We start from the raw sequence: 24,698 nt of genomic DNA on the forward strand, positions 1-24,698 counted from the left end.
ACACAAAACCACAGACCCCAAATTCCCCTTGAGCATCTTTATGGGAGCCTAGGCCTTTTCCTATGTATACAGGGGAAGTTTATTTATCTTTCTTCAAGAACAGTCAAAAAGCATCTGCTTTGTGTTAGTCACTGTGCTAAGCACTGATAAATTAAAATGAAATGAAAAATAATGAATAAATATGAAATGAAAAATTAATAAATAAGTAAAATGAAAAAATAGTACCTGCCCTCAAGTAACTCACAATCTAATGAGGATAACATGCAAACAGCTACATATATGCAAGACATATACAGGATAAATTGGAGATAATCTCAGAGGATTTCTACATTTTAAATGTTTTCTTTGTCTTTATAAACATCGTTAGCCATCTGTCTTTGCTAGTCTAGGTATACATTTCAGAAAGATAGTTTTCATTAAAGAGTTGGCTGAGGGGAGGATATTCTGAGAGAAGAAATACAGTGAGGTATTTGACCAGATGCTCTCTGTTTAGCTGGGGATTTGTAGCTAAGAAAATGATTAAAAAAAAAATTACAGTTCCTTTGATACTTTCCAAATTGGTTTGTATTCAAGAAACTGGGGAGGGACCAATGGTAGTGCCTGAATATCCCTGCTCACCACACTACAGCCATTTAATAAGATGCATGTATAATATCCTGTAGAAAGGTTGACTTTCTATCCTGGGATTTGGAAAAAGATAGTAGTTGAGGAAAACTCCTCTTGGTGTAAAAATTAGAGGTTGGTGGAAGGTGAAAGATGATTTTCATTTATTAAAGGACAAGTCAATTTTTTAGGCATGATTTAATTAAAACCTATTTGAAGGCAGAAGGTGATCTAATTGACCTTGGTTTCCTTTATGCCTGAGTATCTATGAATTACAAATAGATGATATTTATTCTGAGTTTTTAATAAGGGAAGAAAGAGAGCCACAGAGAGATAGAGAAAAACTGTTCATTCTTATGTGTGTATCTATATATCTGGACAGCTCGTGATGTGGTTGCCAAATTAGCCTCTGACAAAGTTGGAGATCTGAATGACTTCCAATGGATCTCCCAGCTTCGCTATTATTGGGAAGTCAGCGATGTGATTGTAAGAATGATCACTACAGAAGCTTTGTATGGCTACGAGTACTTGGGAAACTCCCCACGGCTGGTGATTACCCCTCTCACTGACAGATGTTACAGGTAAATTTTGATAATTCCTATGGCATGGTTTCACCTTTCAAAATGAGGTCAAATATCTCTCATTTGCTGCCTCTTCCTCTGCTGCACATTACTCCTGGTCAAGACTCTTCTAGAGAAAAATTTGAATGTAATTTGAGTTATAACAAACTAGAAGTATTTGCCCCACAACACTCCCTGAGTCAGATTAAAACATATTGGGGAACATTTAACAAAACAAACAAAAATACAATAGAATGTTGATAATGTTAATATGTAGTTTTCTAAATCAATACATGGCCTGTAGGAATCCTTCTATATGGTTTATCAATCTCATTTCTATTTTGAGTTTGACAGCAGTGGACCAGAAATGCCAATGAAAAATCCCTCCCAGTTCTGAGATTCTGTAATTCTATGTATCTTCCTCTTTCACAGAATTTCATTTGGAAGCAGTTTTAGATTTATAGACATCTAGTGAGGGAGAACATGCTTTCTCCAAAGTCAATTCATTTTAATTTTAGATTATTTTGATTATTAAGCTTTTTGTTTGTTTGTTTGTTTTTCCTTATATAAAGCTTAAATCTTTCTCTCTGTGACTTTTACTTATTGTTTTTAGTCAGGTCCTCTGAGCCCAAGAAAAACGAGTATTTCCTCTTCCAGCTTTCAAATAACTAGAAGGCAGCTATAGTGCCTTTCTTAACTTTTCTTTTCTTCAGGATAATTGCTCCCAATCCCTTCCACTGAGCTTCATTGAGCATAATTTCAATGCCTAATCATTTAGGACAAACTCTTTTCTGAATGCCTTTTGGCCTATAACATCCTCCCTACAATAAAGCATCCAAAATGGAATAAAATATTCAAGATCTTGTCCATCCTAGGACAGACATAGTAGAGCTATCATTCCTCCTTGTCCAGCCCCCATGCTTCTCAATACCTTTCCTCTCTCTTCCAACATGAGAGGGAGGACCAAATTGAATTCCAGTAGATACTGTTCAGAGGCTTGCCATTTGACATTCTGCCCACCCTTCCCAATCTACTGTTCTAAAACCTTTTCTGATCCAAAACCATTTCAGGAAGCTGATGCAACAACACCTTTTGGTGTCCTGCTTTGTATCTACTGTTAAGTTTAAGCTGATACTCTTTGAGAAAAGGCACCATTGGCAGCAAAATACAGCACTAGGTATATTAATCAATTGTAATTCTACATCTGTGCAAAATAGATAGGTATGATGCTGAAAATTACTCCCTATTTTTTCAAGAGCATAAGAAAGCTGAGGTTAGGACCAAGGAGAATACTATGATTACTTTTGTTTTGAGAAATTTGAGATCAGGAAGACCCAAGTTCAAATTTTATCTCACACACTTACTGGCTCTATGACTCGGCTAGTTAATCTCTTTTTGGCTCACTTTCTAATTTGTAAAATAGAGATAATAATAACATCTATTTCATAAGGTTGTTATAAAGATAAAATGAGTTAATCTACATATAGTGCTTTGTAATCCTTAAAGACTATATAATTGTTAGCTGTTATTATCATTATTCATTATTATTAGCCTATAAGTGGCTAGTTAGATGGTCTTCAGTTTTGAACAGGGATAACTCAGCTCCATAACTATTCTCCTAGGAATTTGTAATCAGTTGGAAGAGGGTTGTATCCAAATTTGAACAAGAAATGGGACTGGGGCAGTAATGACATCTTTGGATTTTGATAAAAAACTAGAGAATTCTATTGATTCCCAGCCTATACTAGCTCTTTGATCTAGTCTTTGGCTTCTAATATCTCTGGAGAAAATCATTATGTAGATTGGAGGTCTTTTCAATGGATAACAGCTTTACTGGAAACTCTCCCTGCCTTATAAACTCTAGGACTCCATGAATGACCTAGAGTCTTGTTCTCTTTAGGACTTTAATGGGAGCTTTGAAACTGAATCTTGGGGGTGCCCCAGAGGGTCCTGCTGGAACAGGCAAAACAGAAACTACAAAAGATCTAGCCAAGGCCTTGGCTAAGCAGGTAATGAAAATATTACCCTGACCCTCTTGGTTCCTTCCTGTCCCTTTGAAGAGTTCTTTATAGAAGACAGACCTTGAAACTCAAGATTATAACAGGATTGTAAAGAGGGAGAGGGGTTGGAAACTACACATTGAATAGAAGATTGAACTAGGAAGCATCATGCTATAGGGGAAAGAGTACACTGATACAGAAGTCAAAGCCCTGGGTTCAAATTTTCTGATGCTTAACATTAGCATACAATCATTTGAACTTTCTGGATTTCCATTTCTTCATATTTAAAGTGAAGGGTTGGCCCAAATGACCACTGAGATCAATTCTAGATCTAAATTTAAATCATATGAGCATTCTAAATGTAATATTCTAGCATTCTTGGGGAAGAATGGAGAGCCAAATTGGATTGGAAAGCAGTGACATTTGTGGTACTTTCTTCCCTCTCTTTAGTGTGTGGTCTTCAATTGCTCTGATGGTCTGGATTACAAAGCCATGGGAAAGTTCTTCAAGGGTTTGGCCCAAGCTGGAGCATGGGCCTGCTTTGATGAATTCAACAGGATTGAGGTAATTAATGGCAAAACATGGGAGTGCAAGAAAAAAAGGGAAGGAGGAATTGGAGAATCTGAATTCTATTACTTGAGAAGGCCTTATATTGTTAACCTATCTTTCGTAGCACCCAGGACATAGTAAGTACCTGATAAATATTTATTGATTTGATTTAATTTTGAAATATAACTACTGAGGAAACCATTTACAACTCTCATTATATTTTCTCTCTCCCCATCTCATAAATGCATTCACACATGTATTCAAAGTACACGTACAGATACAAACAGTAATATGTACAAAAATATAAGCACACACACTTATATATGTACTTGGGTAAGTCACTTCTCTCTGGTTCTTAAGTAGTTGAATCTCTAAGGCATTTTCTAGTTTTAGATCCTACTATCTATCACATACTCATCTATTCTTTTAGTCTCTGCTAATAGCCCAAGTCTCCCTTCTAGTTTTTCACTGAGAATTTTACAGCTTAATTTTGGCGTTCCTTAGTAATCTTAAAATCCATTTCTCAGTGAACAATATTTCTTAAGTGATTAACGTGCTTTAGGTAGTTAAATATTCTTTCCTGGAAAATGCTTTGTTGTATTGAGATGGGAGTGAGAGGTTCTATAGCAAGTAGACATTCTTCTCACCCTAGGTTGAGGTACTATCTGTGGTGGCCCAGCAGATCCTCAGCATTCAACAGGCTATCATCCGAAAGCTCAAGACTTTCATATTTGAGGGCACTGAGCTCTCTTTGAATCCTACCTGTGCTGTCTTCATTACCATGAATCCTGGCTATGCAGGTCGGGCAGAGCTTCCTGATAATCTCAAGGTAAATGCTTGGTGTTACGGAATTGGGGCATCCCAGAGACAACTATCATTCATAGGATCAGGTGACATTATTAGAAGTGGAGTCTAGAATATTTGATAATAGGTATAAGTGCTTTCTTTGTCACTGTTCATTGTTTTGTTTTGTTTTTTGCTGCTTACTGTAACATTTCCCTGAGTATCTCTCTAAGGCCATGTAGTATAACAGAACCTGGGCTTAAGAGACAGAAAACCAAAATTTTTATGCCAGTTTTCCCATAATTAGCTGGGTGAAAGGTCTCTTCATCTATAAAATTGCAATAAGGACAAATGTCCTACACCCCCTTTCCCTCCCAGAGATATCTTTTGAAAACCAAAGGAAAGTATTTTGAGAAGTTTAAAATGCAGTACAATTATAAAATATTAGATTCATATTTGTTTTTTGATCCAACAATTCTTTAAGATATATTATAGATTTCCATGTACATTTGAATCTTTTATGCAATGGGTTTTTATTGAGCTGTCATTAAAGAATATCTTTATTTTTCTGCTTTTCTGTATTTTTCTATAATTTTTGTGTTCTAACATATGGCAGAATTTTGTAAAAAATGTTACACACAGCTGAGAAAAGTATATACTTCTTTGTATTTTTGAATTATAAATTTTGTAAATTTCCCAGAGATCTACCATTTCTAATTTTCCTAAAATTCTTCCCACATGTTTTGCTTTTTACTTCAACCTTTAATATATTTACCTTATTTTTTAAGTGCTTAGATAATGTCATATATCAGATATGTGAAATATTGATATTACTTCCTTACCTATGGTTCCTTTAAGCACAATGTACTTACCTTATTTATTTTTATTTTAAAACTAATTTTTTTAACCATTGTTTTATTTGAGATTATAAATTGCTATTCCCTGCTGTTCTAAGTTCAGTGGAGCATAATAAACTCTGTATTAGTTCAGCCATTTATTTCTACTCTGTGAAAATTCTTTTCTTTTAGTTTTAATAGTATTTTATTGTTTCCCCCAGTTACATGTTGACAACTTTTAGCATTCATTTTAAAAAGATTTTTGAGTTCCTCCCTCCTTACCCTCCTCTCTTTCTGAAAGTGGTAGGCAATTTGATATTGATTATACATATGCTATCAAATAAAACATATTTACATATTAGTCACAGCTATGAAAAAGCATATCAAAAGAAAAAAAAACATGAAAAAAATAAGTGAGAAAAATATGCTTCTATCTGCATTCAGAGTCCATTAGTTCTTTATCTGGATGTGCATAACATTTTCCTTTTTGAGTTTTGCATTTGTCTTGGATAATCTTGTTGCTGAGAGGAACTGAGTCATTCATTCATAGTTGATCATCATATAATGTTGCTATGTACAATGTTTTCTTAGTTGCGCTCATTTCACTTTGCATCAATTTGTTTGTCTTTCTAGTTTGTTTGTTTTTTTTTTTTCTGAAATCTGCCTGTTCATTATTTCTTATAGCACAATAATATTCCATTACACTCATGTACCATAATTTGAACAGTCATTCCCCAATTGATGGGCATCCCTTCAATTTGCCACTGTGAAAATAGCTGCTATAAATATTTCATACATGTGAATCCCTTTTTTCCTTTTTTATGCTCTCTTTGGAATATAGACCTAGTAGTGGTATTGCTAGATCAAAGTGGACTGCTGCAGTTTGGTAGTCTCTCTGATTATTATCTTTTTTTATTTAATTTTATTTTTCAATTTAATTTTATTTTCAAGTTCTCATTCTTTTCTAACTCTCCCTAATTCCTTAACACACACACACACACACACACACACACACACACACCCTGTTATAAACATGTGTACTTAATAAAAACAAATTCTTTCATTGGCCAAGTTCCCCTCCTTTCTCAAATATGTTCCAATCTGAGTTACTACCTCTCTGTTAGGAGATGGATATGATGGATTGTGAGTCCTCTGGAGTCATGGTTGGTCATTGTCTATTGTGTCATATAATTTTTCCATCTGGTTCTGCCCATCACTTTTCATCAGTTAATACAACTCTTCCAAGGTTTCTCTTAAACCATCTCCTTCATTTTCTCTTTCAGCACAAAAATATTCCATCATATTCATAAATTATAACTTGTTGATCCATTCCCCAATTAATATATACCTCCTCAATTTCCAATTCTTTGCCACCATAAAAAAAACAAACCCTTTTTTAATTAATGAAATGGTAGGTGGCTGAATAGTAATGATAGTTCACTTTTATATAATACTTTAAAAATGTAAAAAATTTATATAAACCATTTTATGATTTAGACAACTATGTCTATGACTATTCTGGAAATATATTTTGCATGATTGCACATGTATTACTTATATCAAATTGCATGTGTTCTCAGGAAAGGGGAGGGAGTGGGAGAGAATTTGGAAGTCAAAATTTGAAAAAAATGAATGTTTAAAATTTTCTTTACATATAATAGAGAGAATTTTTTTTAAAAAAGAGAACTATGTCTCAGAGAAGGCAAAATTATCTCCCCAAAATTACGCAGTTAAGAGGTCAGTAATATTTGAACTCAGACCTCCTGACTCCCAAGTCCAATGTTCTTTCCATCATATCATATTATTTCCTGTGCTGTGAATAAAGTTATTGTCACAACCCATCACAAGATCCTAGGTTTTCCCCTGATAACCCAAGGAGATAATGTCAGTGGAATTTTTTTTTCTTCATAGAGTAGCACTGTTATGTAATATAAAAAGAATCATGATAGGAGGCAAGAGACATTGTGAAAACAGCGACCAAAAAAGCCTCAAAGATAAAGGTTAATTGGGCCCAATCCTAACAAGAATTCCTTGGAGAGTAAAAGAAAGCAATAAAAACAGTAGAGAACAATTGGGTAAAGAAATAAAGTGATGCAGCAAAATTATGAAAAAAAGACCTTAAAGAAAGGATAGGTTAAAAAGAGAAAGAAAGAAATTGGAGAAAAGTGAATAGAGGGAAAAACAGTAATCATAACAATGAATATAAATGGCATGAATTCACCCCTAAAATCAAATTAAAATCAAGAATTGAAGCAGAATCCAATAGAATAGGCTTTAGCAAAACTGAAGTAAAAAAAAAAAAAGTAGGGGTAACCATCATCTCAGACAAAGCAGAGTTAATGAAAAGAGATAATCAGGGAAACTACATTTTGCTAAAAGGTACAATTGAAGCCATAGCAAAAAATTTTACAGCAAGTTTCTCTGAAAAAGGTCTCATTTCTCAAATTTATATTGAATATAGAATTGAATCAAATTTCTAAAAATAAAGCCATTCCCCAAATGAAAAATCCCCAAAGGATATAAATAGATTTTAGAAGAAGAAATCAAAGCTATCTATAATCATAAAAAGTGCTCTAAATCACTATTGATTGAAAAAATGAAAATAACAACTACTCTGAAGTTCTACTTCACCCCTGTTAGAAATGACAAATACTGGAGGGGATGAGGGAAAAATAGGCATACTAATGGATTGTTGATAAGTAATAAGCGCTCATTTTAGAGAACAATTTGGAACTAGGCTCAAAGAGTTATAAAATTATGAATACCTTTTGACCCAGTAAATAGCACAACAAAGTCTGTATTTCAAAGAGATCATAAAAAAAGGAAAAGGATTTATATGCACAGAAATATCACAGCTGCTTCCAAAGAATTGCAAATCAAGGAAATGTTCATTAATTGAAGAATTACTAAACAAGTTGTAGCATATAATTATGATAGAATACTATTATGCTATGGGGAATTACAAGGTGGGTGGTGATTTAGAAATGCATGGCAAGACCTGTATGAACTGATGCAAAGTGTAGTAAGAACTGAGAGATCACTGTGCCCAGTAATAGCAATATTATAATGATGATTAACTACACTTGGCTACTGTGATCAACAGTGATCCAAGATAATTCTAAAGGATTCATAATGGAAAAAAATGTTATCCACCACTGGAAGAGAACTGATGAACTTATTATAAGTACAAATTGAAGTATAAATTTTCTCTTTATTTTTCTTTCTTTCTTTTTTTTTATTATAGTAACTTTTTATTGACAGAATCCATGCCAGGGTAATTTTTTTACAACATTATCCCTTGCACTCACTTCTGTTCTGATTTTTCCCTCCCACCCTCCACCCCCTCCCCTACATGGCAAGCAGTCCTATATATGTTGAATATGTCCTAGTATATCCTAGATACAATGTATGTGTGCAGATCCAAACAGTTTTCTTGTTGCACAGGGAGAATTGGATTCAGAAGGTAGAAATAACCCGGGAAGAAAAACAAAAATGCAAACAGTTTACATTCATTTCCCAGTGTTTTTTTCTTTGGGTGTATTTCTCTTTATTTTTCTTGCTTTTTTTTTTTGGAAATATGGTTAATATGTTTTGCATTAAAAAAAAAAAAGATTTTAGTTCTCTGGATTCAGTTCTAGGTAGCTAAGTGGCACAGTGTATAGAATATCACACCTGGAATCAAGAAGACATTTTTGTGAATTGAAACCCAGCCTCAGACTCTTACTAGTTTTGTTACCCTGAGCTAGTCGTTTAACCCTGTTTACCTCAGTTTCCTCATCTGTAAAATGAGCTAGAAATGGAAATGTCAAGTCATTCCAGTATCTTTGCCTAGAGAATCCCAAATAGGGTCACAATCAGATATGACTGAACAATACATAAGTTCAATCCCCAGTTCCACTTTTTCTTATATATCTCTTTGGCCAAGTTACTTAGATTTTTTCAACCCTCATTTTCCTCATTTGTAAAATGCGGACAATTTTAACTCAATTACTTCATAAGATTGGCATAAATATCAAATGAGATAGTATTTTTGTAAAAGCCTGACCAATCAAAAATCTTTCCCCATTGATATAAGGGACTCCGATTGAGGAACCAACACAGTCTGGCAAAATCAATAAGAGTCTTTCTAATCTGAAAGTCCATTCTTTATCCATTATGTCATATTGCCTTCCTAGAAGAACATAAATCTTTATTATTATTTTTTACTTTGCCAATATAAGTACAATATTTATGCGTATATTTCTAGTATGTTCTGATTAGCTGTTTTTTTCCTTCCTGTAGGCCTTGTTTCGAACAGTTGCCATGATGGTACCTGATTATGCATTAATTGGGGAGATCTCCCTATATTCCATGGGTTTTTTGGACTCTCGTAGGTAAGCTGTTTTGAATTTTTCATTTTCTAATAGATTCTGAAAGGCCCTTAATAACTAGCACAGTTTCCCAGGAGCTAGTTTAGGGTTTAGCATTTAGCCCAGACCACCTGGATTCCTATGGCAGGTGGGAAAATTGGGATCATACAAATATAAATCTCTAGAATGGATCTCAAAGGTTATCTAGTCTGATCCCAAGAGAGTCTAGTGACTAGCGGCCTTTTCAGTCTTATCATTTATTAGGAGATGTCACAGGGCAAGCTTATATTCCAAGCATCTGCCTACTGCTTTTAAAGAAACCTAGGCTTAAGGTAAATTTGTTGCTGTTGAGCAACTACAGTGATGCTGCTGTTATTGTTGTTGTGTGTCCTTTGTCCTCAAAGAGGTCCATGATCTCAGGAACGGAATGCTGTGACATGCAAGTGAATTGTATTTAAGTGAGTGAGGGCTGGGCAAGGTCACCTGCCCCACTTTCCCCTCCAGAGCCATCCTAGCAGAATGAATGCGACCTGTAAGGAAGACTCATTTTTCTAAGTTTAAGTCTGACAACAGATTTAATAGATCATTTAACTCTGCTTGCCTCAGTTTGTCATTTGTAAAATGAAGTGGAGAAGGAAATAGCTGACCACTCCAGTATCTTTGCCAAGTTAATCCCAAATGGGATCCTATAAAACTAGACATGACTGAACAATGACAACAAATTCCTTAGTGGGAAGGGTTGTGGGGGTACTCTTTGGGATCAATGGTCCATATTTAAGATATTGCAGGGAACTGTCTGCAGTTTTGAAACTCTTTTTGGGTTGTTATTCCTTATGGAGTTAACTAGGTCATGTGAAGATGTAAGTCTGGAAGCCAACTTCATTAACATTATGTTCCAAAAAGTTTAGCCAGGCAATCACAATTCTGCCCTAGAAGACTTTCTTTGGCACATGGGTGGTTTTGATTAAATGGAAGTGTGATATGGCAGCCAAAAAGGACAATTCAATATTGGACTATAATTATAAAAGATCTAACATCCAAGACCAGACCTGCTGTTCACTGGTGTAGAATATCATGATGAGTTCTAAGTGCCACATTTTAGGAAGCATATTGATAAGCTGGGAAGTATCCAGAGGAGGACAATCAGAGTCGGGAAGAGTCTCAAGTTCAACCACATTAAAAAAAAAAAAAAATCAATTAAGAGAACTGGCACTTGTTAGCAATTCTATCCCTCCCAGTCTTCTTTAGGCTATCTGCAAGAATTTTAAGGGTTGTTATGTGGAAGAGGAATTCAGCTTATTCTACTTGACTCCAGAGAGCAGAACAAAAAACAATTGGTTGGAAAATGTGGAATGGCAGATTTAAGTTTGATGTAAGGAAAAACTTCCTAAGAATTGAAGCTTTCCAAAAGTAGAATGAGATCAGGATGTTGGTGAAGACTGAAGACAAAAGAAGAGAATGGCAGAGGGTGAATGAGAGAGAATCATGAAAGCCATGAAGATGACTCATCTTTGGACAGACTTCAAGAGATAATGGAAAGTAGAAGAACTCAGCACACCATGCTCCATGGGGCCATGAAGATCAGATAGTATCAGTAACTGAACAACAACAAAAAAATTAGAATAAGCTGCTTAAGGATGTAGTGAATTCTCCCTCACTGGAGGAGGAGACAAGATTATTGGATATATAGTAGAGGGAATTCTTTTTATATGAATTAGATTAAGTTTCTTCTGATTTAAATTCTGTGAAAAATGATATCTGAGTGTTAATTACTACTAAAGTATATAATTATATTACCTTGTAATTGCTTGTAATTGTCTTGTAATTGCTAATAAGGCATCATTTGGCAGGCAAGTAAGAGGTGCAGTGGATTCAGCATTAGACTGAACCACCAGTCAGGAACATCTGAATTCAATTCCAGTTTTAAACACCCACCAGTCAGGAACATCTGAATTCAATTCCAGTTTTAAACACTTACTAGTAAGTAGTATGACTTTTAATCTCTGTTTGCCTCAATTTCCTTATCTGTAAAATGGAGATAATAACAGTAGCTACCTCTCAGGGTTGTGAAAGTCAAATAAGATAACAATTATAGATAAATTAGCACATAGCATTATGTAAATGTTTATTATTATTATTAAATTCTGTGAAAAATGACATCTGAATGTTAATTATTACTGATGATATTATCTAGAAGAGCTTTGCCTGGTTCCAAATGATGTATTTGGGGTTTAATATTGAATGATGAGATTTAGGCACCAAATGTTGGGGTTTAGTCACGTGAAGAATTCACAATTGTCTTTTTCTTTTACCAAAAGGTATTTTTACTTATGATAAGAAGTTACAGACAAGGAGATAAAACAGAACCAGGAATGGTAAATAGGAAATTGAGTTGGGAGAGCATATAGAAAGGGGTTTTAACAATTAATAATGAAAAGGTCAAGTTCCCTAGTGGAATTCACAATTAACCAGGAGAAAGGGAACATCCCTTGAGGTTGGAGTATGCCCTCGGTTGATAGGTTAAATCTAAAGAAGAGTTTAGCATCCTAAAAGAGTTAGCTATAAGGAGAAAGGCAGCTTGAAGCTTGGTGAGGGAATGAGGGAAGACACCCCGTGGCAGAGTCATGGGAGAGAAGGAAGGGGAAAGAGACCACGAGGCAGAATGTCCTATTAGACTATAACCCAAAAGGGGTTTAGCAAAGATGGCTTGAGTCATGGACAGATTTATAGGGGAAATTTAACTTCAGGGGTTTAATATAACTTGGATTTCTGATCAAATATAGCAAAATGGGATTGCCCACAACCTCCACAAAGGGTAGGACTGTGAAGCATTACTTTAGTCCCTCTCTGCCAAATGCATCCAATTACTCAGGATCTCATCACTGATGCATACAAATACGTTATAAGAAATCTTGTAATTTATGATAAGGTGTCCTTTGGCAAGTAGCAACATGGTATAATGGATATAGTGCTGGACCTGGAGTCAGAAGGACCTAGTTTCAGATATGTTTTCAGATAATTACTAACTATATGAACTTAAGCAAGTCACCTAATTTCCAAAAAAATTAGTTTCACTAATGGTAAAATGAGGATAATAATGGCATCTACTTCCTAGAGTTGCTGTGAGAATCAAATGAGTTAATATTTATAAAGTACTTTGCCAACATTAAAGCACTAAATAAATTATAATTATTAGTTGGGAGAATCTAAGTATATGAGTATGTTGAGAATCCTTATTTATGAAGTAGGATTATTGAACTAAACCAGATACTTTAGAAATCACTCTATGAGTGAATTTTCTTTTTAAAAAAATATTTTATTAAAAAAAACAGAATAGAAAAAAGGAAAACAGAAATGGAAAACAAAACAAAACAGAACAGAACATTGTCAAGTGCCTAGCAGAACATCAGGGAGGATTCAAAATATATAACAATAAATTACCAGTTCAAGAAAGGATATATAATAGTAGAAGAAATTATATTCATGAGTATCTATCTTTTTTTGATTTCTTATAAGTTATTGTTTTATTCTCTGTTGTGCACTTTTTTTTACTTTATTCTTTTTCCCCCTTTAATTCCCCCCACCTCACTCAAGCAGGCTACAGTTAAATACAGATATATGTTATGTATCTATATATTTAAATATATAGAGATATTCACACCTATCCACAGACCCACTCATACACACACATATATTTTTATACATACACACATAGAGCAATATGTATTCACATCTACAGATACTCAGACACATAATATATATACACATGCATTTACTCATAGGTAAACATAGATCTAAAACAATATTTGAGTGGCTGACATAACACAGATTTCTCCCCTGATTGAATCTTTAAGTTTGACTTATCTCTTCTTTCGTATCCCTGCTAACTCCTCTGCTTTAATCCTGCTCCTTAACTTGCCCTACTATTATTTAATCTTCCCCAGCCCATGATTCCCTCTCTTTTCTTCTTCACCCACCCTTTGCTTCTCCCTCAATTTATCCCTCCTCCCTTATTTCTTTATAGATTTTGGAGATTGCTATATCCTTTATGATGTACATATAGTGTTGCCTATTTAGCCCATTCCTGATATGAGTAGGATTTTTAAAACTACAAGCCCTCCTCCCCCCTCTAATGCCTCTGTCTGTTCTTCCTCTGCATCTCATCTGTACAACACAATTGCAATTTTTACTAGGCAGTTTTGCTTTTAGAGTATATTCATCTCTACGCTAATCTTTTATACTACCCAATTGCTGACATCAATCTTAAACATGTTATACATTTTCATGTTAAAACCATAAATAATTTATCTATGTTAAGTTCCTTGAAATTGATATTTGATATTGGTTCTTACATGTTCAATTTTTCTATTGAATTTGGGTTTGATTGAAAAAAAGTCTTGAAAATCTGCAAGTTCATTGGATGTTCATTTTTTTCATGAATATTATGGATAATTTTGCTGGATATGATATTTTTGGCCACAAGCCCTATTCTTTTTATTGCCAGTATATATGATTCCTGACCTGTGGTTTTTTATTGTGGCTGTTACTAAGTCCTGTACAATTATAATTGTAGCTCCAGTGTATTGAATTTTTTTGTTTGTTTGTTTCTTGCAGAATTTTCTCTTTGGCCTAGGAGGGTTTTGAAATTTGGCAATAATATTCTTATATGTTTTCCACAAAGGATTTCTTTGAGGTAGTGATTGGTGGATTTTTCTATCTCTATTTTCCTCTCATGTTCTGAGAGGATAATTTTCTTGGATTATTTCTTGCATTATTGTATCAAGGTTTTTTTTAATTCTATCTCTGCACCCACCATATATGCTGGCTCCTACTTGACCAGGACTGCATTTCTGCAGCATAGGTGGGCCTGATGTTCCTAATCTGGTGAAGTTCTCTCAGCTTTCCCTGACTCAACCCCACCCCCCCAATTCCACAGACAGTCGAGGAGGTCAAAGTTTCTGTAGTTCCTGCAGACTAAGGAGAGGAAAAAACAGTTTCAGGATGCCTATTTGTCTGAAGAACAAAATTTTAAGAGCTGAAAGCATCCCCAGATGTCATTTAGCCTAGCCCTTACCTGAAGCTTAGCAGGCCATCTCAAGTTATTCTGTTCTATATGTGGCCACTGGATCCAGATGGCTCTGCAGGAGAAAGTGAGGCAGGTGACCTTGCACAGCCCTCTCTCACTTAAGTCCAATTCACTTCATGGCATGGCAGCTCCTCCCTGATGTCATGGTCTTGATCTTTAAGAATGAAAGACAAACAACTTCTATAAGTAGAGCTGCCCAACTAGAACTGGTCAATTGAACAACACAGCTCTTTGTTTCTCTCTCTCTCTATCTGCCTGTCTCTTTCTCTCTGTCTCTCTCTGTCTTTATCTCTGTCTCTGTCTGTCTGCCTCTCTTTCCTGTCCACATAAAGTATCATACTCTTACCTGTGAGTACTGGCTCAAAGCAAAATAAATTTTGGTCCCTGGAACTGCCACCTCTCAAGATATTTAGAGGTTTATGGGCTAAATTTCTTTCTCAAGGACTTTGCCTTAGATCCAAATCACTCTGGCTCTCAATAGGTCTCAGGCCAAGCTTTCATTTGGTATTATTAGAACCCTAAGTGATTCAGAGTGAATATAAATAGTAATTTTTTCTGTTTGGGCCAGGAACTCCAAGTGTCTTCTCCTCCCTTATTGATTTTTTTTTTTAAACTAGGTAAAAGAGCCATTTTTTTTTGCTTCAATTCTTATCTAGTCTTAATCACTTAATCGGTATTACCTCAAACAAACTCAGACCTGGGGAAGACCAAGGTCTCCTCCTGTACCCAGGGCCATCTCCAGTAGTCCTGATCTCTATGGACCCAAATGGCTCTAGAGAGGAAAGGGAGGCTGGTGATTTTGCACAGCCTCCCCTCACTTAAATCCAATTCACTTGCATGTCATGGTATCTCCTCTTTATGTCATGGTCCTCTTCAGTAATAAAAGACAAAAAAAACAAAACCAACTTGAAACATAAGTCTCTACAGCATTGTAGATGAGTAGGGGACCTAACAGACTTAACTTGGCAATCTACTTAAAAAAAAAACCAGATAGACATAGAGATCTCACTACTTCACAAGAAGCCTACAATCTAACCCAGTGGTCTATACACAGTTTTTTTTCCCCCTTTGGTTTTGTAGTCTTGCCCAGAAAATCGTAGCTACTTATCGTTTATGCTCTGAGCAGCTATCATCTCAGCATCACTATGACTATGGGATGCGGGCAGTGAAGTCTGTCCTAACAGCTGCTGGGAACCTGAAGCTGAAATATCCAGAAGAAAATGAGAGTGTCTTGTTGCTCCGGGCCTTATTGGATGTCAACTTGGCCAAATTCTTGGCTCAGGATGTGCCTCTGTTTCAGGTAAGTATCTGGTCCTTAGGAATAAATATGAAGCTGATGAATTAAAGGCAGCCCAGGTTAGATATCTTTTGGTTGACCACAGACTGAAGTCTTACGGAGTACCTGGATCCCCATTTAGATTTCCAATAATTCCATTTTAAATACATTTCTTTTAGAGACTGAAGGAGGCATGCTGACCCAGCTATAGGGCAGCTTCATAAAACCAAGGTCTGCTGGTAAATGTTTGACAACCAGCTAACTGGAGGAAAAAAGTTAATTTGCATTATTAACATTGTCTCCATTGTTTTCTTAAAACTAGATTGTTAACAAAACAATAAGTCAAGCCTTGATTTTTAGCATTTGCCAAATTCTGAGATGTTAATGCTTCCTCTGAAAAATTAACAATTAACTAGAGTCCAAATGATGCTGGCTCTAGCACCCACAGATGAAGCAACAGACTCCTCAGGAAAAAATGTTTTTAAATGCATAAAATATAATACATTAACACAGTTATGTTGAAGTAGTTATTAAAATATATTTTTTAAAGTTCAGGGAACCCCAGCTAAAAAAAATCTTACTCTAAAGTCTAATATTTATTAGATATTTGATAAATGTTTGTTAAATTATAAAATTGGGAGCAGGGACTGTGTCATTTTTTTATCTTCAAATCTCCAGCTCAGTGCCTTACACCTAGATGTTTGATAAATGTTTATTGAATTGGATTTCTCCAGGCTCTTAATATTTTTCTCGATTCTATGTTAACAGGGGATCATATCGGATTTGTTCCCAGGAGTCATTCTTCCTAAGCCAGACTATGAGCTTTTCATTGCAGCACTAAATGAAAACATTAAAAAGATGAAACTCCAATCAGTACCATGGTTTATTGGAAAGATTATCCAGGTTGGTTTGTCATATGCCCATGGGAAGGTAGCTGTTTCACTTGTGAGACTTAGTCATCTACTTTGTTCATTCAAAATCATCTCAAAATAACTTCAAATTACTAAACTAAGCTAGGGATTCAGAAAGATTTCATCAGGCACGTTGAAAATCACTGGAATTAGAGGTGCCTACACTGAGACAAAAGTGAAAAAAAAGAAATCATTCAGTGATCCAGGATGAAGGAAGCTCTCTTTCAATTTCTTTATGACAGCCTCCCAAGAGTTATGTTTCTAATATGAAAACTAAGAATCTATCTTGGATACAGGATACAAAAATTTGGCAGGCCAAGGAAATTAACTTGTGCAGTGGATAGGAATAGGTTTGGAATCAGGAAGACTCATTTTCAAGAGTTCAAATCAGGCCTCAGATGCTTACTGGCTATGTGAACCTGGGCAAGTTACTTAACCTTGTTTGCCTCAGTTTCTCACATGTAAATGCACTGGAGAAGAAAATGACAAACTATTCTAGTATCTTGGCCAAGAAGACCCAAAAATGGAGTCACAGAGAGTGGTACACAACTGAAATGATTGAACAATAACATGAATCATTTGGTGCTTTTTGATCATGTCTTTCTCTAAATCATATATTATTGATTTAAATCTGAAACCCCCTTGTTTTATTGATGAAAATCTGAGACTTAGAGAAATTAATTAACTTGCTCTGAGTTGCATAGTTAATAAGTATCAGAATTGAAATGTCTTTCTGAATCTAAGACCTGTGCATTATCTACTGTGTTATGCAGCTTCAAAGATGAAATTATCTCTTTTAGGTAAAACATAATCTTTTGGATAGTCTGGGGAAATAGGCTTAAAATGAACCCATCTCAAAAAATTATAGAGCTTTAAAGCAGAAAGAGGCTTTATCTAGCCTAGACCTTTGACATTACAGATGAGAAAATCAAGTTAAAATGATTTGTTCAAAGCCACGTAGTCAATTATTGGCAAGCAGAGCCAAAAGTAAAATCTGGGTTTCCTGTCTCTTACCTCACATCTTACAAAGAAATATCATCTATAGCAAACAATATTAGGGAAACTCCTGGATTTTCAGTCATCTCTGTAGCAATGTAAATAATTTAGCATGGCACATATGAAGTGTGGCAAAAACTCCCTTAAAAAAAAAATGAGTGATATCTTGAATATTACTATTTTTCATTCAGCCACCTGATTTGGCAAAGCTCTGGACCCAGAGCCAGGAAGACTTGAATTTGAATCCCATTTCAAATATTTACTGAAGTATCGGGCAAGTCACTTTATCTCTCAGCTTCAGTTTTCTGATCTGTAAAATGGGGATAAATAATAGCATCTACCTCACAGCATTCTTGTAGGAATCCAGCAAATTAAAATATGTAAAGTAAGCTTTACAGTGATATATAAGTGCTGACTATTATTGTTATTATCTTTTGGGTTGCCTTCCAATTGGTAATCAAAATGATCCTTCTTTGTTTAAAGGGACAAAAGCACAGAAATCTAGAAATAAGTGGTATGACTATATGGATAGAAAAGGCAGATTCATTCTTGATTATTTCTCTTTGGGCAGTCTGGTAGATTACCATTAGCTGGGTTCCTCTGCTCTAAAGTCATGACTGAATATTTATTATACTGGTTGTCCCATAAGTCCTAGTGCAATTTTAAACTTATAGAAACTGAAAACCTGAGATATATGTATGCTTCTCTATGTGTATAGTTTTTTTTTTTTTGTGTGTGTGTGTGTGTGTGTATGAGAGACAGACAGAAAGAGACAGAAAGAGATTGAAAAGAGAAGAAAAAGGAGGAGGAGGAAGAGGAAGAAGATGATAAAGAGAAGTGGAGAAAAAAGATATATTTTTTTGAGAAATTTATAATCTAATAGGAAGAAAGAAAATCCACAAAATTGAATAAAACATAAATCATAAAAGCATTAAAAATATATATATACACACACACATATATAAATATTCCACTACAAGAGGCCAAATGTGTTAATATATTCAGTGAAGGAAGAACAAATGGAAAATTCAATAAGCATATTTCTATTTAGTTCCACAGTCAATTGTTCAAGTGAAATTTTTTACCTTAATTTTAGTCCTTATTATATTAAAATGCATTTGAATTACACAATTAGGAAGCCATGCTTAGTAGTTTGTCTTTGCTGTTCTATCAGTACCAATCAAAACAAAAACCCATTAGCCTTGAGAACAGAAGATTCAACAGAAATACAATTTGTGAATTTATATATTCATTCTACATAGTTGGGTGAAGAATCTTTGACATATATTTATAATAGCTGTAACTTTAAGTTAAAGATACACCAGAATCATAAACTGGGTTCAAGAGCAGGTAGGTGGATAATTCACCCCTCTTCCCAGGCAATTGGGGTTAAGTGATTTACCAGGGTCACCCAACTTAGTGTCAAGTATCTGAAGTCAGATTTGAACATATATCTTCCTGATTCCAGCATCATTACTGGCTATTGTGCTACCTATTTGCCCCTGGCACATTCATTTTTGACCCATGCACTCAGAGAAAGACTATGATATAATAAACTGTGTGATGCAAGGTTTCTTGAACTTTTTCCACTTGTGACCCATTTTTTGCCTAAGAAATTTTTACATGACCCCAGGTATATAAAACAGGTATACAAATCATACATTTACTGATAATAAATCATAGATTTATTTTAAAACAGTTCTTTAGTATGCATATAATTTTACCATGTATTAAAGATGAAAGCAAATTTGCCTTCTAATGAGATTTGGATATACTTGTTTATTTTTACATAAAAAATTAAATCTTGGTCGAATATTTTATACTTTTTACTGTTGCCAAATTTTTCTCCATCCCCATATTCAGTTACATGACCCCATATGGGGTCTGTACTCACAGTTTAAGAAGCTTTTTTGTTATGGAACAAGAGTCTGGATAACTTGTATTCAAAATCTTGCTTCAGACACTTACTACTCTTGAAACTTCAGGCTAGTCTTTTAAATTTTCCTGGTGTATCAGGAAAGTGAGAACGATAAAAATACTTAGGACATCTAACTTACAATATATTATTAATTATATATCTAAACTTGTATTTTGAGAAAATCTGCTGTAATTCCTCATCTGATGTTGCTCTCTCAGATTTACGAGATGATGCTGGTGAGACATGGTTATATGATTGTTGGAGACCCCTTGGGCGGGAAAACCTGTGCTTACAAAGTCCTGGCAGCAGCTCTGGGTGATATGTATGAAGGTAAAGATGAAAGCTCTCCAGCTTTCAGAGGAAGAATTAATTTCACTCCACAAACTGGTTTTAAAGAGATATTATGTCGGGTGGTAGTTTTCCTGTCATTGGATTACAGTGTAGTAGCCAGAAATAGAACAGTGTGCAGGCTTCCCTCTGTGGGCAAAAACACTGCTATTTTAAATAGAATTCCATGATGGCACTGGGGAACTGCTTGTGGTGTCATTAAACCCAGGGTAGCTCACAGATGTAGAGAAGATTTACAGAAAATTTAGGCATTTGGGGATGGGGAATACAAGTTTCAATTAAGCAATTAGCCTAAATAGATATGTTATAAAAGCAAATAGTTTGATTTTTTTTAAAGTTCATTTTTATTCTCCTTCCTCTCCCACTCTCATCTTCCTTCCCTCTCCTTTCCCTTCTCTTCCTTCTTCTTTCAACCTCTCTTCTCCCTTTTCTCTCTTCTCTTTCTCCCCCCTTTTTCTTACCTTCTTTTTTCCTCTCCTCTCCCTTTTCCTCCATTTTCTGTTCTCTCCTCCCTTCCACTCCTCTCCTTTCCATGTGCCTTTCCTTCCTTCATCCCTCTTCTACCTCTCTTCTTTCTCCCTTCCTGGTTTCCTCTCTCTTCTCTTTCTCTTCTTTATTTTTTCCTTCCCTTCCTTTCACTTCCTCCTTCCCTTTCCTCTTACTTAGAAATATATTTAGTTTCAAGTCAAAGATTTGCTACTCTCTAGGTAAGTGATAATTAATGAGTCACTTGACCCTCAGTTTCCTGCTTTGTAAAAGGAGAAAATTGGATTAGATGAATCCCCTTCAGCTCCAAATTGTATGGGTCTGTAAAAATAATTATAACTCAACATTTACACAAGCTTTGTGAAATCAGGGAAATCTCTCTGAGACTTTTTCCTTATGAACTAACATAAAACTTGTACTGCAGTCTAAGGGCTAGGACTATTTTAATTTTTGTCTTTATATCTTCAATGCCTAGCACAGTTTCTAATACACAGTAGGTGCTTAATAAATGCTTGTTGATTGATTGATAGGATTTCTATGAGAAGAGCACTTTGGTCAGTCTGTTTTTAAAATAGCTTTTACATGCAAAGTTAGTTTTCAACATTCACCTTTGTAAAATCTTATGTTCCAAATGTTTCTCCCTCCTTCTACTTTCTCCCTCCCCTAGACAGCAAACAATCCAATATAGGTTAAACATGTACAGTTCTTCTAAACATGTTTTCATATTTGTCATGCTGCAAGAAAAATAAAATTAAAACAGGAAAAAAAAATCACAAGAAAAAAAATAAACAACAACAAAGTGAAAAATACTATCCTTTGATCTACATTCAGTCTCCATGCTTCTCTCTCTGGATGCAGATGACATTTTCCATCACAAGTCTACTGGAATTACCTTGAATCACCCCATTGTTGAGAAGAACCGAGTCTTTCATAGTTGATCATCACACAATCTTGTTGTTATTGAGTACAATATATTACTGGTTCTGCTTGTTTCACTCAACATCAGTTCATGTAAATCTTTCCAGGTCTTTCTAAAATCAACCTGTTTATCATTTCTTATAGAACAATAATATTCCATAATATTCATGTACCATAATTTATTCAGCCATTCCCCATCTGAAGGGCATCCACTCAATTTCCAGTTCCTTGCTACTACAAAAGGGGCTGCTACAAACAATTTGTATATAGTGGATCCTTTTCTCCTCTTTTATGATCTCTTTGGGATATAAAATCAGAACACTGTTGGATCAAAGGTAATGTACAGTTTTATAGCCCTTTGGTCATAGTTCCAAATTGCTCTCCAGGATGGTTGGATCAGTTCACAACCCCACCAGCAATGCATTAGTGTCCCAATTTTCCCATATCCCCTCCAACATTTATCATTATTTTTTCCTGTCATCTTAACCAATCTGAGAGGTGTGAGGTGATACCTCAGTTGTCTTAATTTGCATTTCTCTAATCAATAGTGATTTAGAGTATTTTTTCATCTGATTAGAAATGACTAATTTCTTTGTATGAAAATCGTCTGTTCATATTCTCTGTTTGTCAGTCTTAAAGAGTTTCATATTGGGATGACAAGGTAGCAGCTGGGGATAGAGTGTCCAGCCTGGAGTCAGGAAGAACTGAGTTCCTATCCAATTTCAGACACTTATTGGTGGGAGATTCTGGGCAAATCACTTAACTGTGTTTGCCTGAGTTCCTTGTTGTAAAATAAGCTGGAGAAGAAACTATCAAACCCCTGCAGTCTCTTCGAAGTAAACATCAAACAGGATCACAAAGATTCAGACAAAATTGAAACAATTGAACAAAAAGAATTAATGTACACAAATGTAAACTGTTATTATGATGTTACAGTGCAATGAAAAGAGCACTGACCTTGGAGTCGGGAGGACCTGAATTTAAATCCAGCCTTGGCCACTGAACACTTCCTACCTGTATGACCCCGAGCAAGTCACTCAATCTGCAAAAAAAAATTTTTTTTAAGTTTCTTATCCTGCAAAGTAGGCATCTTAAGAATTATAAGGGATAGGGTAATGCAAGTAGAATACTTCATAACTTTAAAGGACTATACAAATGCAAATAGCATACTTTAGTATCTTCCAACTAGTGTTTTTTGTTTGTTTTAAATTATGACTTTGTAAGCATGGAAGAACCCAATACTTAAAGATTCATGCCTGGGTCATATTTTTAATCTTTTGTCAATTATTCTCCATTAAAAATCTTCCTTATAAAGTTTCTTCTTGTTCCAGTGAAAAAGTACTGATGTTGGAGTCAGAAGATTTGGATTCAAATTTTGCCTTAGAATGATTTCTACTTTTGCAACCTTGGACATGACTCATATTTCTAGTCCTCAAATTCCTTATTTGTAAAATGAGAAATGGGATGGGTGGGGGGGGGGGGTGGAGTTGAATAGGATGACACAGCTCTAGTCCTATGATCCTATGATCTTGGCCCAGAGATGACCCTGCATTTGAGAGCTCCATGCAAATGGAGCACAAGTTCTGGCTTGGTTAGAAATGACTTTGAGCATGACTTGGTGATGGATAGAATGCCTGTCATCTAGCCCACTGGAAGAGACCCATTCTCATATTGATAAGTTTGGGAGCCACAACAACTCTTGAAGATCATCTATTAAGTTATAGAGAGGTTGGGATCTGCTTTGAAAGATGGTGTTGCCACCATATTGAAATCACACATTCTTGACATGTTGAAATAGGTTTTTTCTTTTTGGTGGGAGAAGAGTCTTCTAAACAATTTAGACTCATAAATGTCACAGCTGAGAGAGATTGTAAACATCATCTTTGTGTTCCTTCTTATTTTCACAGTTGAGGAAATGGAAGTTTTGAAAGGGAAAGTGATTTGCCCAAGATCACATAACTGATAAGTTACAGACCTTAATACCTGAACCCACGTTTTCCACCTCTAAATCCAATGATCTTTTAATTACACCATTTGACTCATACTGGTTTCATAGATTTGGAGTTAGAAGGATTATGAGAAATCATCTAATCTGACCCCCTCATTTTTTTTTAATTGAAGCTTTTTGTTTTCAAAACATGTAGAGGGCCAGAACTCTGAAGAAGTATACTTGAAACAAGGATACTTACAACAAGGTGTTAACTCAATGGAATTGATGAGATGATGGTTCTTTAGTATACATATACTTAGTACTTAGCATGGTGATGTAATGGTTCTCTAGTTCTATACTGTAATGATGTAGTTACAATAAGGTATTTAAGGGTTGAAAGGACTGGAAATGAGACATTCCATCTTTGATCATCTTCCTGGTGGCTGTCCTGCATCCTGCATTCCTCCACTTAGACCAAGACTGGGTCAGACTATGACAGACACAGATTGTAAGGGAGACAGACTGTGAAGGAGACAATAAAAACTCTAGACTCTATTCCTGACTATCCTCATGGTGTCTATCTTGCTGAGACCAAGACCTGTCTGGAGGATCTCCAGAAAGCTAGCCCGAACATTACAAAAACATATACAAGGATAATTTTTTTTTAACATTGACTTTTGCCAAACCTTTTGTTTCAATTTTTCCCCCTTTGCCCCACCCCCTTCCCTGGATGGCAAATTATCCAATATATGTAAAAATATATACACACCAAATATAGGCATACATATTTATATAATTATCTTGCTGCACAAGAAAAATCTGATCAAAAAGGAAGAAAAATGAGAAAGAAAATAAAATTCAAGCAAACAACAACAAAAGAAGTGAAAATGCTATGTTGTGATCCACCCTCAGTTCCTACAGGCCTCTCTCTGGGTACAGATGGCTCTCTTCATTACAAGATCATTAGAAATGGTCTGAATCATCTCATTGTTGAGAAGAACCACATCTATTAGAATTGATCATCGTATAATATTGCTGTTGCCGTGTACAATAATCGCCTGGTTCTTAATTCACTCAGCATCAGTTCCTATAAGTCTCTTCAGGCCTCTCTGAAATCATCCTGCTGATCATTTCTTATAGAACAATAAT

General features: G+C 35.2%; 1 protein-coding gene across 3 annotated transcripts in view; it reads left to right on the forward strand.

Moving 5' to 3' along the window:
- DNAH3 (dynein axonemal heavy chain 3) overlaps positions 1-24,698 on the forward strand; it is a 196,481-nt gene that overhangs the window by 114,890 nt on the left and 56,893 nt on the right. For all 3 annotated transcript variants that reach the window (XM_031942286.1, XM_031942295.1, XM_031942288.1), the window contains 8 exons: positions 986-1,184; positions 3,064-3,172; positions 3,614-3,727; positions 4,365-4,541; positions 9,613-9,704; positions 15,847-16,066; positions 16,811-16,945; positions 20,086-20,197. In XM_031942286.1, coding sequence (XP_031798146.1) covers positions 986-1,184; positions 3,064-3,172; positions 3,614-3,727; positions 4,365-4,541; positions 9,613-9,704; positions 15,847-16,066; positions 16,811-16,945; positions 20,086-20,197 — 1,158 coding nt within the window. The remainder of the gene's footprint in view (positions 1-985; positions 1,185-3,063; positions 3,173-3,613; positions 3,728-4,364; positions 4,542-9,612; positions 9,705-15,846; positions 16,067-16,810; positions 16,946-20,085; positions 20,198-24,698) is intronic.

This window comes from Sarcophilus harrisii, chromosome 1 (genome assembly GCF_902635505.1).
Source record: "Sarcophilus harrisii chromosome 1, mSarHar1.11, whole genome shotgun sequence".
In the NCBI taxonomy this organism is placed as follows: Eukaryota; Metazoa; Chordata; class Mammalia; order Dasyuromorphia; family Dasyuridae; genus Sarcophilus; species Sarcophilus harrisii.